At 39.8% G+C, this 17,303-nt stretch overlaps 1 protein-coding gene across 2 annotated transcripts in view; it reads left to right on the top strand.

The window, feature by feature from the left end:
- The window catches only part of IDO2 (indoleamine 2,3-dioxygenase 2), a 56,860-nt gene extending 49,233 nt beyond the window's left edge, over nucleotides 1-7,627 (top strand). For both annotated transcript variants that reach the window (XM_072763472.1, XM_025993638.2), the window contains 2 exons: nucleotides 5,387-5,535; nucleotides 6,898-7,627. In XM_072763472.1, coding sequence (XP_072619573.1) covers nucleotides 5,387-5,535; nucleotides 6,898-7,253 — 505 coding nt within the window. In that variant the 3' untranslated portion in view covers nucleotides 7,254-7,627. The remainder of the gene's footprint in view (nucleotides 1-5,386; nucleotides 5,536-6,897) is intronic.
- Nucleotides 7,628-17,303: the final 9,676 nt, after the last annotated feature.

The following is a 17,303-nucleotide window of genomic DNA, read 5'->3' as shown; positions in this document are numbered from 1 at the left end:
ACACTCAAAGGGGAGGCCAGTGTGGCCTCAGTAGGGCTCAGAGAGTGGAAGCCAGAAGGTCTCCAGAAAATAACTGGAGAGTGATGGGTACCTGATTTATAAGGAAACAAGAAAAATGGAGAAGGGTGCAGAATGGAATTGGGGGTGTTTCTCAGAGTTCAGATTTCTGCTGTATGCCTACTCAGTCCCAAAATCCTCTCCAAAGAGATTATCTATCCTTAGAACTCTTCTTGCTCTCTGTGCATTTTGCATGTGCTCAGAGTTAAGACAAAAGATTTGTTTATACAACAGTGATTCCAGCAACAATTGTTAAGCAAAACATGCAGATAGGTTTTGGTAGAATTGGAGAACAAAGGGTCATTTTTTAAAACATTTTAAATAGACCGGAATTAAGAAGTACTTAATTCTGGAAAATCCGCTGTGTTTCACTTTGCTGTCAAATTTGTATTTGTGTTAGTCTTCCACTATTGCATAACAAATTGCCACAAGTTAAAACAGCAGTTTAAAACAACACACATTTATTTTCTCACATTTCTGTAGGTCAGAAGGCCAGGCAAACTCAGCTTGGTTTTCTGCTTAGGGTCTCAAAATGCTGAGGTCAAGCTATCTGCTGGGGTGAGCCATTGTCAGGAGAGTCTGAAGAGTCATTTGCTTCTAAACTCATTCAGGTTTGTGGTAAAAGCAAATTTTTTTGTGGTTTTGAAACTGAGGGCTCTGTGTCCTTGCTGGCTGTCGGATAGGAGGCCTCCTGTTTTCCTTGCCACATGGTATCCTGCAATGCAACCATGGAGCTTCCAATCCTTCTAGCACTTAAATCTCTCCGAATTCTCCTTCTGCCCACTAGCCAGAGGAAAACTCTGCTTTTAAGGTCTTATGTGATTAGGTTGGGCCCACTGAGATGATGCAGAAAACTCCCTGTACTAAGGTCAACTGATTAGTAATCTTAATTACATCTGCAAAGTCTCTTTTGCCCTGCTGTATATCATATCGATAGGCATGAGAGCTTATAATATGAAGAATTCTAGGAACTAGAACAGAAATCTTGGGGCAATATTTTTTTAAAAGATTTTATTTATTTATTCATGAGAATACACAGAGAGGGGAGAGAGAGAGAGAGAGAGAGAGAGAGAGAGAGAGAGAGAGAGGCAGAGACACAGGCAGAGGGAGAAGCAGGCTCCATGCAGGGAGCCTGACGTGGGACTCGATCCCGGGTCTTCAGGATCTCGCCGCGGGGCTGTAGGTGGCGCTAAGCCGCTGAGCCACCGGGGCTGCCCTTGGGGCAATATTTTTAAAATTCTACCCATCATGATGAAATGGTCACTGCAAGGGCATATTGTTTTCATTAAAATAAGTTCTGGGTCAGTGATGCATTTTATCTTGATCTACATGAATGTCTCCCCTCTGCCTGATTCTCAAAAATATTTCCCATGTAGCACAACTACATCGGAATATCAGTACATCTTAAATTTATTGATAAGTGTGGATGACTAAAATCATCTAGACTGTTGAGAATTCCCAAGACTTGTCTTGAAAAATCGAAATCTACTCCCATATTCTTGGTTTGTCCTATGTTTGATTTGTTGTTTTCATTTACTTTTTTAAGAAAAATTTATTTGGGAGAGTTTCATCATCTGTAGATTAAACATATTCTTTTTATTTCCCTCTCACATTAAATTTCCAGGGAAGTCATCAGCCCCTGTGGAAAATGTCACTTCACTTCTTTATTTTTTTCTTTCTGTTTACATTTCCTCTTAGGTTTCTTAGAAATATGCTATAAGAAAGACTAAAAATAACCTTGCCTACAGAGATTTGAAAGGAAACTAATTCCTTTCTTTTACCAACAGTAGTTTAGGCCTGAGAGTACACGGGAGCAGTCCTTGGTCTAGTCAGAGAAATCCTACTTCCCATCCTCAGACTAATCTCATCATAGGTGGAGAACATGGGTTTTCAAAGTAGGTCCCCTTATTTGATCTTTTTGGACTTATGTGCTGATGTTTTCCCTATCACCTTCAATGTGGCTTTAACACATCCTCTTCATGTGAGGCACCAAAAAGAGATTGATTGATGTCTCCTGGCCTTTTGAGCATCTGAGCTCTTTAGAGCTGGCTGCTAGGTCCTTTCTAGACAAACTTTTGGGTCTACATATTCTAGACATATAATATGGAATTATGGAGTGATATTTTTTTCACTCATTCAGTCATCAACTATTTAGTGAGTGCTTACCATGTGCCAGGCACAGTTCCTAGTTGTAGATATGGTGCAATAAAACAAAACAGCAACTTCATTCCCATGGAGCTTACATTTTAATGATATAATCCAGATAATGCATAAATTAATATAATTAAAGTAAGTGTCATATATTATATGTTACAACAATAAGTGATGTGGGAAAATGCAAAGTAGGACACAGGACATCAGGGAGAGATAGGGATGGTAGCTGAAGTTTCTTATTTATTATGATCTGGGAATGCCACACTTCTAAGTGACACTCGAGCAGGTATCTGAAGGAAGTGAGAACTAAACCACCTAGATATTTATTCCAAACAAAAGGAACAAAAATTGCAATGACTCTGAGGTTGGAGCATGCTTGTCATGGAGGAATTGTTGCATCGAGGCCAGTGTCACTGCAATGGAATACACACGGGGGAGAATGCAAAAGATAGAAGTGATAGCAAAAGACCAGATCAGGTCAGAGCTTGTTGGCTCCTTTCTGAGAGAGAAAGTCAGTAGTAGCAAGTCTGGATAAAAATGACACGATCTGTCTTAAGTTTGAATCACTGATCTATCTTCTAAGTGAAAAATAGATGATCTGAGAACAGGCCTGGAAGCCAGGAAAGTATTAAAGAAGCTATCCCACAATCCAGGATGCTAGCTTGGACTAGAGTGGAAGCAGCAGAGGTGCTGAGAAATGTTCAGTTGTGAACATGACTGAAGGTAAAGTAGACAGGATCTGCTATTGGATTGCATGCAGAAGGGAGAGAATAAGATCAGTTGAAGATGACACTAAGGTTTTGGCCTGGTTCACTGAAAGGAAGGAGTTACCATTTTCTCTGATGAGGAAGGCTGTAGGAGGAACAAATTAGGCAAAAGAGAGGGGAAGTTGGGAGCTCAGTTTGGGACATGCTCATTCCGGTGGTGATATCTGTAAGTAGGTGGTTGAATACATGAGTCTGGACCATAAAGGAGAGGTCCAGGTAAAAGTGTATGCTTTTAAATTGTCTTAATATAGTTGCTTTTTAAATCAACGAAGCTAGATAAGACCACTTGGGAAGTGAAAGTAGCAAGAAGCCAAAAGATTGAGCCCTGATAAAGTCCAACGCTTAAAGCGTTCATGATGAGGAGGAGAGTGTTGAAAGAGACCAGATTGACTATCTGAGATCATCCACAGGATGGCAAAGACAACTCTGAACCAGTTTGGCTTGTCTTTGCTCACTTTTTCAATACTCCTTCCCCATAAATGGTTATTTAGAGATTTTATTGAAGCAGTGCTCTGAGCTCTGACAAGTCATAAAACTTCTCATGAACCCATTTAATTATGCAGCAGCTTTAGGAAGTAGGTGCAGTTTAGGACTGAGACTCACAAAGGTGTGTGCAAAGTTGCAGCGTAATGAATGGAGGGAGCAGAGATTCCAACTCACCTGAATAATATAAAATGGCTAATATTTTGCAAATATTTAATATGTTTCAGGCACTGAGCAGGTATTATTTTAATTCGTTCTCACAACAACCCAATAAGATGGATCCTAGTATCTCTTACCTGAGGCTCAGAGAGGTTAATTAACCAAGCCAATACTCACCATTAATAAATATCAAAGCTGAGATTAAATTCTTTAACTGCCTGAAAAAGAGCCCTCTCTCCCAGTAGCTACAGCATCTTCTAATCTTATGATCAGAATCCTTCCTTTGCTCTCCCCAGCTCTGCTTTCTATGCCTCATCTATTTCCAGAGTGATGCTGCCCCAACTGCAAAGGCCACTCTGACATTCATGCAAGTGGAAACCATAGAACATCTGACCAAACAAGCCTCCAAAGAAAACACCACAGCTCCTTATAGCATTTCCTACCTCAAGAAAGTATTGGAAAAAGGTCATGAACAGCAAGAGCAGTCTGGCTATGGCTCTTGCATGTGTGTAATGCATTTCCCTTCTCTTGAGCAAAATGACTTTTAGAATTAAAGGAAGAAAGTGAGACATCAGTGTAAGCCTGTTATTTAAACCATTCCCAGCAGGGACTGTGGCTTGTTCCTAGCAATAACAAAAAAGATTCTATTCCTTAGTAAAAAGTGAAAATCCTATATGCAGGCATCTCAGAAAAAGGAAGTAGAAAATTACAAGTTTGGGATTTACATTCTGGTTTCCCCATTTCTAACAATATGGAGCCTTAAAGATTTGGAGTCTTTGTTTATCTGTAAAATGGGTTTTAGAAAAATCTGCCTTCATCTACTCAAAAGAGGTCAAATGAGAACATGAAGGTGAAGGGGGTGTATACAGTAACATGTTGGCAGTACAATTAGAATATATTCTTGGTGCTATTGTTTTTGTTTTATTATGGAGTCACCCACATAGTCTCCGGAATTAGTCGAGACCTATAAAAAATGTGACCAGGAAATGAATAAAATAGTTGGAGGTAGAAGTAGGGCAACTCAGACACAAAAAGACAAAGAAATTGAATCAAGGTGACAGAAGAGGAGAGGAAGGGAGGAAGACCCACCTCATGTGAACAAGATTCAGGGCCTCAATTCCAGTCCATCTACATGTCCCTCTGGTAACCTGTAGGATTGCACTGTGTTCTCTTTATCGCTGCCCTCATTATCAACCTGTTATCAAGAATATATTTGACAAAGGTGCTCCCACAAAGTCAGGTAGTATTTACAACTGACAGTTCAGCGTGACAACTGTTATAGCTGTTTCAAGGAAGGGCAAAGGGGTGTGTGTGTGTGTGTGTGTGTGTGTGTGTGTGTGTGTGTGTTTACTTTCAAAGCTCTACTTGCAGAGTTAAAGATATCAGGTCATCAAGAGTAAGGTTAGCGGAAGGACTGAAGATTATTCCAGAGCCGCTAAATTGCTCCTATGGATCAGCACTGATATCATCTTTATAAATGAATTTTTCTAGTAAATATGTCATAGGAGCAATGCTAAGGATTCTTCTCTAAATATCCTTTACTTCTCTAGAATAATCCTTCAACTGAGGAAAGGAAGGGCTATATTCTGTGGCCTGTTATGATGTTGAAGCATGGTTAAGGACATGTCCTACAAAAATATCCAGTCTTTTGCTCTAAAATTAGCATTGAAATTATGTTTACTTTCTTACTCGACATTTCCATATCAGAAAATATGCTCTTAACTCCTAGCACCCACTCCTTCTCTTTGACTTTTACTCTGGCTTAGATGGAAGGATAACCCAGCAATGCCTGTGGGGTTGACCTATGAAGGAGTCTCCACAGAGCCCTTGAAGTACTCTGGAGGGAGTGCAGCTCAGAGCACAGTGCTTCATGCCTTTGATGAATTCTTAGGCATTTGTCATAGCAAGGAAAGTGGTAAGTCAGAAACTTTCTTTTTCTTTTTGTTCCATAACAGGGAGGAAAAACAGAGATATCTTTACCAATTGATAAGACCAAGTATAAATTAAAATGTCACGAAGTCTATACTTCTCCCAATCAACCAGGAGGCGATGTGCCTGCCAGATGTTATTGTGTCAAGTCAATTAATATTTGATCTCAACAGGATATTGGGTTTCACTTCCATCTTAAAACATTGCTATATATCCAGCTGTTTCCTGTAGTTTTGTTTGGATTCTTAAGCAGAAGCTTCCTGTCTCTAAACTGGGAGAGAGATCTGGAGTTTGAAAGCTGTGGCATCAAGTTACTAACTCTGGATATAGCTGGTGATGGGTCTGAGCTCCTCCCTAAAGCCTTTCCTTGTAAAATTGCTGCAACCTCAGGCCAAGTCTATTTCGACTAGAAGAGGAGTCTACCAGGTTAGAAGCTGGAAATTATTCATTTCCTTACCTGCCAGCAGCAAGCCAATGTTTAATAGTTGCAAACAGGCCCTTCAGAGTACAGATTTTTCAAGTTGGATTAGAAAAAATGACTAGAACTTTGTGTCCAGTCTCATCCACAAAAGTCAGTTGTCAAGAACTATGATAGTATTCAACACATAATGGATATCCTATAAATGATTGATCTATCTATATTTCCTATAAATATCTATTGGTGTGATTTTTTTAAGATTTTATTTATTTATTTGACAGAGAGAGCACAAGGAGGGGGAGAAGGAGAAGGGGAAGCAGGCTCCCCACTGAGTAGGGAGCCCAATGCAGGACTCAGTCCTAGAATCCTGGCATCATAACCTGAGCCAAAGGCAGACGCTTAACCAACTGAGCCAACCAGGTGCCCCTATTGATTTGATTTTTAAGCAACTTGACGTTGAGGCAATTATGAAAAAACAGTTGGTCATTCTTTATTTTCTTGCCCTTATAAAAGTCTTTTACTTTCCTCCTCCTTAGCATTCCCTCCAAACAAAGCACCTAGGAAGCAAATTTTAGCAGAGTATTTAGCAAATCAGTTCAAGGGTTTATGCCTTACATTTGTAGATATCTCCCATGATGATTATTAGCAATATACTTTGCTCTCTGTGGGTATAAAATACATATTTATACATCGGCTGATAGATCTAGTTCTAACTTAGTTATCTGAGATGTGCTGCTTCATTTTTCCTTCCCATCTCCTATCAGTAGTCAAGGATATAGTATTTGACGCCTATGGGCAAAAGAGCCAGGAATGTAGATTGGAAAGTTAGAACAAAAGTGAATTTTTGCTGCACTAATGTCCAGAAAAGTAGACAGGCTCTCTTATCTTTCCATGTGGAGCTATGACCTTGTTCTGGTTTGTTCCTTTCAGCTGACTTTCTGCACAGGATGAGGGAGTACATGCCTCCTTCCCATAAGGCCTTTATAGAAGAAATCCATTCAGCTCCCTCACTGAGAGACCACATCCTGTCCTCTGGAAATGACCAACTTCTGACAGCCTATAACCAGTGTGTGGAGGCCCTGGTGGAGCTTCGCAGCTATCACATCACTGTGGTGACCAAATACCTCATCACAGCGGCCACCAAAGCAAAGGGCAGGAAGCCAAACCATCTCCCTGGGCCATCACAAGCCTTAGAAGAGAGGGGCACAGGTGGCACTGTAGTTCTGAGCTTCCTGAAGAGTGTCAGGGACAAGACTTTAGAGGCAATTCTCCACCAAAGTGATTAAGAGACTGCCCTCTGCCCAACAATGCAAAACCAGCAAACTTGGGTGTTCCCTTTCCCTCTCTCCCTTTGGAGCGCACATGGGCCTGAAGAATAAGAATGTCTGGAATAATCTGAAAGGGATATCAGCCTTCTATATGTTCCTGCACTGTAGAACACCATCTCCTCCTGGGTTGAGAGCTGTTTGTCTTCACAGAGGAGAATTTCTGCAGCCAGAAACGTTCCTTTCCCTATCTGATTACCACTTAATAGCAAACAGCTTTGGACACTTCCTCATTCAGAATGCTACAGAGGAGCAAGTGTGCCCCTATTCTATTTGCAAAGTGTTAGAAAACCAATCTAAATTTCAAAAACCAAATAAAATTGTGTGTAGACAGATGCCCTTGTTGATTTATTTAAAAAGCAAGTTAAATATTCATACATTCATTCATTTAGTTAACAGCTTATTATGTTCCTACTGAGTGCTGGTTTAGGGATTAGAGCAGAGATTGAAAAAAAAAAAAAAAAAACAGAGATTGTCTGGGGCCCCGTCTGGCCTTCTTGCATGTGCCGAGTTTGTGGCAGGAGGTTGGAAACGCTCCGGTGGTGAAGTGGAGGAAAGAGGAGGCTCACGTAAGTCTTGGAAGTCACCGGTACAACAACGAATAGTTAATGATGTGGGAGCGGATGAGGCTCTTTCACATGTTTCATCAATTTGCAAATTCTATTTTAGTTCCCTTCTTCATTTTTAGAAGAATGATTCTTTCTTCTGACCCTGAAAGTTTGTATTTGTAAAATGAATTAATTGACCTATTGGAATTAAATGATCAAAATGAGAATAAATAGTAAATCCACATACTTAGTTGACAAATAGATGTAACTTTTTATCAATTCATTATCTATCTCAAGATCTCATTTCATCTAATAATAGAAAGCTAGAAAACCTTAATCTTGCCAATTTAGGGTAAACTCCACGAATTTAGGCTACCCTCCACCCAGCCCCACTATGCACACACACATATTACTGGGACAGTATTTAGATTCCAGAGGACCAATCAAGGAGAGTACCTGATCGTTGGGGGTAGCCTCCACCCAAGTTAACGTCTGCTGACACAGTCCCCCTCCCCATATGGGTACTGGTCAAATGGAGCTTACAGCTTATCTCATCCTAAGAGGCTTTTCAGATTACTCAGCTTTCAAAGTCCTATATCATGTCACTTGGAAAAAACACCTGACTACTTTCCCCACTCTGACTATATGTATATTATACGTACTGCATATATACTATAGTATACTATAGGTATTACAGTATACCATACATCATGTTCTCTCTCTCTCTCTCTCTCTCTCTCTCTGTGTGTGTGTGTGGGTATATATATATATAGAGAGAGATTTTTAGAAATTGTCTTATATGATTATGAGGCTGGAAATTCCAAAACCACAGGGTAGACCAGTAGGCTGGAGGCCCAGCGATGCAACAATTGAAAGACTGGCTACCTTTTCATTTAAATGTTCATCTCATCCATACAAAACAGCCTCACTAAAACAACCAGAATAATGTTTGACCAAATATCTTGGCATCATGGCCCAGCCATGGTGACATAAAATTAACCATCAGAAGCCTCCTTGAGAAGAACCTGAATTAGGATCGTTATGGTATTTGACACACACCCTCCCCACATCTTTATCAGAGAAGAATCATCCTTTGTAATGATGAAGAGGAGGTACAAAAATGGTATAGAGTACAGCTATCCCCAAGAGATGCTGGGAAAGGATGTGGCAGTGCATTGGAGAGAAACCCCTAGAGAAAAGCACAGAATACTGCACCAAAAAACCTGACCACATTGACAACTAAAGGCTTTCTATGCTGCATGATCCATGTAGAGTGAAACCATCGTCTCTGTTAATAAAAATAACGACCCATTGTTTCTCAAAGTTGATATTATAGGGGTAAGCTTCATCTGGCAAGGGGGATAAGACCTTAAAGTCCTAAACCTTGTACATGAGAGTCACCTTCATCCATGCTGCTCCACTCTACCTAGTCCTACCGGGGTCAAAGGGTCACCAATTCCTTTTCATACTGTGTCCACATACAGCTAGGATTACTTTAGTAATTTTTAGAAGACTTTAGTAAAAATTCAAGGATGATTGCAAAAGGAAGCAAACAAAAACCATAAAGGAATACTAGTTAAATGGCCTGGGTAACATGCCATGTGCATTCTGCAGGCACACAGGTCCTACACTTCCTCATTCCTAGGCTGCATGCTGGTGAACGGGATCCCCCAAACTCTCAGCTTACAGGATGTCAAACCAAGACAGTGAGGCTCAGAGACTGAGTTTCTCCTCCCCTGTTGTTAGTCTGAAATTTGTTTTTTGTTGTCTCAGTCCAATCTATATTGGGTTAAAATCAAAATAAAATGAAACACCAATGATAAAGAAATGCTTGATACCTGTGAGATCCTATCCAATTTAAGATCTGGGATAAAAAACTTGAGGTAACTACAAGCCAATTATTCCTTCCACAACAATGAATTTCACCCACCAAGTTCTGACTTGCATTTTCTGGTGCACAAATGTCTTATTTGCTTTGCTAATGGAAGAAATGTTCTTCTCTTTCTTTGTTCATATAACAGTAAACTTAATAAAGAAGTCGGATATCACTGCTTTCTGAAATGCAATCGCTAGTTAATTTTTGCAGTTTAGCATCTGCTTCCCACTAACATTAAAAAACTGAGTTCTTGAATGTAAGCATCATCAAAAATAAATGATTTTTCGTTTGCAAAGTAATTTCCTTTGTAAACTCACAAATCTATTGGCCCATGTGGTTCTATGGCAGCTGTATAGATTTCAAACCAAACTGGATTACGGTATTTCCCTTTAATTATCCACAAATAATTTTTCTTTTAAAGGTGTCAATCAGAATTTGGTGTCACTATACATTGGGAGCCATTTGCAGAGGGCCTTAGACCCCTACTCCAAGCCTTCACAGGCCATATCTTTCTTCACAAGGCAAGGAGTCCTGGGACCAATAGGACTTGCCTTTAGGATGATCAGCTTTTTAAAGACCCAATCAGGGGCACAGCCATACTAGACAAAATAACAATAATGATAATAATAATAAGAAAATGTAATTATGTACATATCTGTTATTAATTTGTCACTAAAATATGAAAAATAAACAGCCATTTGAAATTATATTGCCATATTTGGTATTATTTACTTCTCTCTTGCATAAATGCTATCATTAAAAAAAACAATTGGCTATTTAACAGTGGCAGTAAATAGTAACTAATAAGACTATTTGAACAAATAATATGTAATTGCTTTCATTTTATGTAAACTTTCCAAGAGAGTTCAGGAAATGTGATGACTATATTCACAATGTAAAAATCATATTCACACTGTCTCAACACAAAACACAATGGTTCATCCACAGGCAGATCTGCTGCCTTCTGTTCCTACTTAGAATTAGGACTTGCTTCAGGTGCTGGCTTTGGTCATATCACTCAGAGCGAGCAGTAATGGGCTGTCCATCACTGTGAACACGAACTACATTTGTCAATATAAACGGTCAGGGGAAAACTCACTAACAACGACTATGGAAGATGGATAATTGGCACCATAGCCATTTGACACTAAAACAGGGTTACCAACATATGGATTTTTCATTCTTCTTTTAATCTTTTGACACAAGATTGAAAAGTGGGGGCTTTAAAACATCCCAGTGAAGGTTTTCATAGGACATGGGATTTCTAGTGGTAAACACAAGTCAGATTTAGGTAACCACGTTTGGTCACCAGACCTGTCCTCTAAGAGCCCACACCATCTCCATTACCATCATTTTCCAAATCATACTCTGGGTGCCTGGAGCTCCAGAATGCCTTGCACAAATGGTCTCAAGAATACAAAAATACCGAATCAAAGGGATACATGTATCCAGATGTTTATAGCAGCATTACCAAAAAGAGCCAAATTATGGAAAGAACCCAAATGTCCATCCACATGATAATGGATAAAGAAGATGTGGTACACACACATACACACACACACACACACACACACACACACACACTGGAATATTACTCAGCCATAAAAAAGAATGAAATCTTGACATTTGCAACCACATGAGTGGAGCTAGAGTATATCATGCCAAGTGAAATAAGTCAGAGAAAGACAAATACCATATGATTTCACTCACTTGTGAAACTTGAGAAACAAAACAGATGAACATAGGGGAAGGGAAAAAAAGAGGAAAGCAAATCATTAGAGACTCTTAATGATAGACAACAAACTAGGGTTGCTGGATGGAAGTGGGCAATGGAGATGGGCTAAACTGGTGATGGGCATTGAGAAGGACACTCGCTGTGTTGAGCACCGGGTGTGATACATAAGTGATGAATCACTAAAGTCTACTTGTGAAATCAATATTACACCATATATTATCTAACTAGAATTTAAATAAAAATTTGAAAAAATTAAAAAAGAAAGTATCTTTTTTAGGTAGAATAATAGCACATCTTTTATTTATTTGCTAACCTAATTTATAATTTTTACATATGTGTAAACAGAAATGGTACGTGGATGTCCATTTGCACTTTTACCCCAGGCCCTGGCAATCACTGGCGGTGGGGATTGTCTGATGCAGATCAAGTGGGTTATTTAAACTTTGCTTTTAGGGATCCCTGGGTGGCGCAGCGGTTTGGCCCTTGCCTTTGACCCAGGGCGCGATCCTGGAGACCCGGGATCAAATCCCACGTCTGGCTCCCAGTGCATGGAGCCTGCTTCTCCCTCTGCCTGTGTCTCTGCCTCTCTCTCTCTCTGTGACTATCATAAATAAATAAATAAAATTTAAAAAAAAATAAACTTTGCTTGTAAGGCTGGTTCATGACCACCAGAGGGCAATCGCGACCCGCGATGCTCAGCCCCAAAGCTCCAAGCAAGGTGTGGATTGCCAGCTGATCTCACAGGCCAAAGGTTTTTTCCTAGTTTTTAAAAAAGTATCTCTTTCTCCACAGTAGCACGGGGTCCAGAAATCCGGAGAGGTTGTCACCCAGAACCCTGCCTCCACACAGAACCACATAAATCAATCCAGATAGATATCTGTGTCCAAAAGCAAACCATTCTTTACGCATTTTAATAGGGATATTCTGGGTGCTAGAACTGTGGAAATTTGCATTCCTCTTTTTATATATTTCTTTATTAAAAAGAAAAACATCAATGCTTTTCTTTTCTTTTTTTAAAGCTGGAAAGGAATTCTTCATCTTACTTCCCTGACTAGTGGTATCCGAGGATCTTTACTGTCAGGGAAGCTTAAATGCTGCCAAATTGTGAAGATTAGTAATAGGACTGAGCATTGAAGAGAAAGATCACATAAATATAGGAAACAGGAAAAGCCAAATAACTGCGTTAGGCTTAGAAAAAGGTTAGTTGAGGTTTTGTGTATAAGAGAAGACAACTATCATGACTCATTAAATATTTCTTTCCTCATTGCCCCCTCTTACCCATCCCAACTCTGTGGCACTTAGCCATGTGTGACTGGTGGAGAACACCTCCCATGACAATAGCTCAGTGATGCAATCTGCACCTGCAAATAGGCGGTCCGGTTAAAAATGTCCTATTATGGCAAGCACTGGAGTTATGGCAAACTCTGGAGAGGGAAATGGGGATGGCCTGAGTCAGTGGACAGAATAGGCAATGTAGCATCTAGCTGAAGGGCTCACTGTTACCAAGCTCAACCTGCTGTCAAAGAACAAAAGAGGCATAAAAGAACACAAACTTAGAGTGTCCTAATTTATCATTTTCCTTTTCCATTAACTTCCAGTGACCAATAAAGACACTGAACAGAGAACTTAAAATTCTCATGTGAAACTAATGAAGACAACAAATCTACACTGTATACTACTCAATCCCCTGTAGCTGCATAGTAAATACAAATTTGAGATTAGTGATCTCAACACAGAGTATGAAGTTCATACGAATCTACTCATAACGTCCTTCCTTTCCATGGCACCTGCCTGGGTACAAATTCTAGTTCCTCCGTTCAATAAATTTGCAAAATCTTCATGTTTCACTTTTAGAGTAATAATCACACTTACATGGTATGATAATTATATGAGTTATTATATGTAAAAAGCACTCAGACCAGTGTGTACATAGAGCAAACATCATCTAACCACATACTGCTATTATAATTGCTGTTATTAATTTCCAAGGACTGTTAGATGCATTGTTGAATAGTGTGGAGGAAATCTTGCTTTCATAACCTAAGACAGAGTCATAGAAGAGTTCCATTTATTTCCGTCCTCTCAGACTTCACCCAAAAGGAGAAATTTATGATCTAAGAACCCCAGAAAAAGGCCTTTGGAAAAATTGAGAAATTCCTATTGCATTGCTTTCTCATCTTTTTTAGGGAAATATTTTTCTTAGATGGTTTGATTGCTATCACGTTCACTACACAAAAACCTTTCCATCACTCCTTCTAAACTCTAAATAATATAAAGTATCTAATTTTAAATCAACCCAAAATCATGTCAGAGTTGTGAGAGAAGTGGAGATATGTAGATTTTGAAACAAAAGTAAAACAGCTAGAACTAGGATCAGAGCTAAAGACTTATTTTCTTTAAAGATTTTATTTATTTATGTGAAAGAGAGCAAGTGCAGAGGGAGAGGGAGAAGCAGACTCCCCACTGAGTAGAGAGCCTGATGGGGCAGCCTCTCCCAGGACCCTGGGATCATGACATGAGCCCTGAACTGAAGGCAGACGCTTAACCAACTGAGCCACCCAGGTGTCCCCAGAACTACAGACTGATAAGCATATTGGTAAGAAGGAGCTAATTTTCTGGGAGAAGGAATGTTATATCCTACTACCTGATGGGATGGGCTAAGCTGTAAAGTATGGGAAGTTTATCCTCTACACTTCTAACTTCTCTTGTCTGTGCCACCAACTCTCATCTTGGTGACATCTCTCAGGACAATGTTATACTTTATATAATCAAAAATATCTTAAGGATAAGTTTGTTGTTCTCTAATATTTTAAAATATGCCGGGATAGAATTGTGGCTCCATAGGGTCATTAATGACTCAGGTTTCTTCCTCTGTTCCTTGATGTCTTCAGGAAGTTTCTTCCACTTCTTGTTTTAAAATGGCTGCTGGAGCTCCAGCCGTTCTATCTGCCCTGTAGATCACAAGAAGAAAATGGAAAAGAAGGATAATTTTCTGTTCTCCTTGAGGAAACTTCCAAGAAGTCCCTTACTCTTTTTTTTTCTTCCATTTTTTATTGATCATGTCTTAGTCTCATAGCCTTCTTGGCTACAATAGAAACTGGCAAGCTTAGTCCTTAAACAGAACAACCATACACTTAGCAAAAAAAATAGTGTTCTGTTAAAAAAAGGAAGAAGGAGATGAATACACGTTGAGGTAGGCAACCAAACCCATCTGTATGCTATCTTTCTTAAATAGCCAAATTTTCTCAGGGCCCTTCATGTTTCTTGAAACTTTTCTTCAAAAAAGAATCTAAAAATCACTCTGTGGTATAAGAGATTGGTAAAGAAGGAAAGCATTAACCTTGCCCAAGGATTTTGAATTACCATAGGCTGAAAGCCTTAAGTTAGGTTATTAAGCAATGCTGGTAAATTTTCAAGGGAAGGAGAAGGACAGGAGAGTAGAGGTGGTGTTGACAGGAGCAGGGGATGAACTCCCTCTGAGTTCTGTGAGGCAGCCCACACCTCACCTAAAGCCAGGCAGCTGGCACTCAAATCCCAACACTATCTTCAACTCACAGCTAGCTACGCTGAAACAGAAGTCCTGCTTATATAAGTAGCTGCTCTCAGGTTGGAAGAAACTCTAGCTGTTCTCAAGGTCAGGAGTAAATTGTTCAAATGTGTTGCATTCCATAAGTTTACAGCCGTCTACATCTGAAATGTTAATCCTAGGTCAGAGCTGGAAAATGTTTAGTACAATCAGGATTTTTATGCAAATAAATACCCGCCGTGTAGCTAGATGATTGTATTCCTCCTATCTGTTGCCCATTTGGGGTACATAGCCTTGCCTCCCTGAGCCTCAGAATCTCGGATTATGAAGTGAGCTGATTGCACTGCATGATCTCTGAGGTCTCTTCTCACATTCAGTGATGCTCTGCTGAGTGTGTAAGAGGTGTTCCTGGGCTGTGTGCACGGGGAATTAGTTCTGTCTGTGATATTAATCACGAATTATTCTAAGCCCTAGTTGGTTCATTGACATTTAGGCTGGACTCTACTTGTTTGCATTAAACATAAGGAACGTTTATGACAAATACAGTAGTAAATAACTAATTAATTATAGTTTAATAATAGCATTCACCAGAGAAACCCATCTTCTCCCTTACCTGAAACACCCATCCCATAACCACCAGCTCCATTGAACAGGCCCTCCCTAGGCCATGGCCATCTGTTCTTTCCAAACAGTATCATGAAACATTTGAGCGACTATTGCTATTTGAAATCATGTTATCTTAACTCCTCATCATTTATGATGGCTAATTAAGTCATTCAACTCCATATATAGAGCCTGGAATTCCTCAGAACCTTCCCCTTCTGTATCTTCCTGATGAACTCCCAGGTATCTTGGAAGACTCGATTCAGACATCAGCCTCAGGGGGGCCTGCCTGCAACCCCCCACCTGCCACCTGCAGCCTGGCTGCCTAAAACTTGGACCTGCCTCTATTTCCAGATCTCTTTAATAGGGTGTTTGCAATTACCTGTTGTATAACTGCTTCTTCTATGCGACTATAAATTCCATGAAGTCACCGCTGAGTCCCTTGTGCCAGCATAGGAGTATGTGGTAAATATTCTTTCAATGAGTGAAGGAATGAATAAGCTTGGAGAGTGTGTGGCAAGAACCCATTTGAGATAGAGCCAGCAGTACAAACACAGAACTTCTGGTAAAAGGGGAAGAAACTGTCTTACCAGGGAATAGGAGTCTACTTAGCCCTCTAAAATCTGCAGCCTGGGGCAAATTGTTTTGTTAATCCTTCCCTCAAAACACTTTATACTAGAAAAATCTTATTTATTTATTTATTTATTTATTTATTTATTTATTTATTTACTTATTTATTTTTGATTTGCCAACATATAGTATAACACCTAGTATTTAAATATACATTGAGCAAAGTCTTAAATGCTGACAGACTTATAGCATGAGCATCAGGCATAACTCAGATAGAAGCATTCAGAGCATACAATAGTAGTAATGCCGAAGTAATAATAATACTATGTGTATAATTTCTGAAGTGCATTCACAGTATTATTCCATTTGATTTTTCACCACAGGCTTGTCAGGTGGATACTATCATTATCCAGCTTCAGCTGATAAAGTAAAGAAAATGAAGCTAAGAGGAGTTAGGTAAACTTCCCAAGCTCAAGAGCATGGTGAGCAGAGGAACTAGAACCCAACCCATTTTTTTTTAAGATTTTATTCATTCATTTATTTATTCATGAGGGACACAGAGAGAGGGCAGAGACATAGGCAGAGGTAGAAGCAGGATCCTCACAGGGAGCCTGGTATGAGACTTGATCCCAGAACCCGAGGATCATACCCTGAGCCAAAGGCAGATGCTCAACCACTGAGCCACCCAGGCGTCCCCCAACCCAATTATTTTGGCTTCAAATGCAGAGGCCTTTGTATTGTTCTTTCATGATATGGTGTCAAAGAAGCAGTTTCAAACACTGAAATGCATGTTGTCTGGGGCAGTGGAAGCAGAATCCCAGCCAGCCATCTTAGTGCCTCTCAAGTATCTCAACAGAGGACTTGGTTTTCTTGCCTCAGCATTTAGTCACTTGGACTCCTGCCCCAGGTTGCATCTGTGAATTTCTGTGACTCTTGGGAGCAGCACCCCAGATATACAGGATCCTAACATGGTGGCCTGATTGGTGAGTCTACACTTAATGGCTTTGTGCAGAGACTTCCCCTAGAGTGAATCACCCTTTAGTCAACAGTGAGTCAGGTCATTTAACTCTAATCTTAAATTCATACTTCATAAACAGTTCCATTTACTCGAGATGTCTTTAATTTAAAAGCTAGGGTCAATGGTAATTGCAAT

Source organism: Vulpes vulpes, chromosome 7 (genome assembly GCF_048418805.1).
Source record: "Vulpes vulpes isolate BD-2025 chromosome 7, VulVul3, whole genome shotgun sequence".
Lineage (NCBI taxonomy): Eukaryota > Metazoa > Chordata > Mammalia > Carnivora > Canidae > Vulpes > Vulpes vulpes.
The sequence above is the reverse complement of the archived record's forward strand: the minus strand, read 5'-3'. Positions and strand labels throughout refer to the sequence as shown.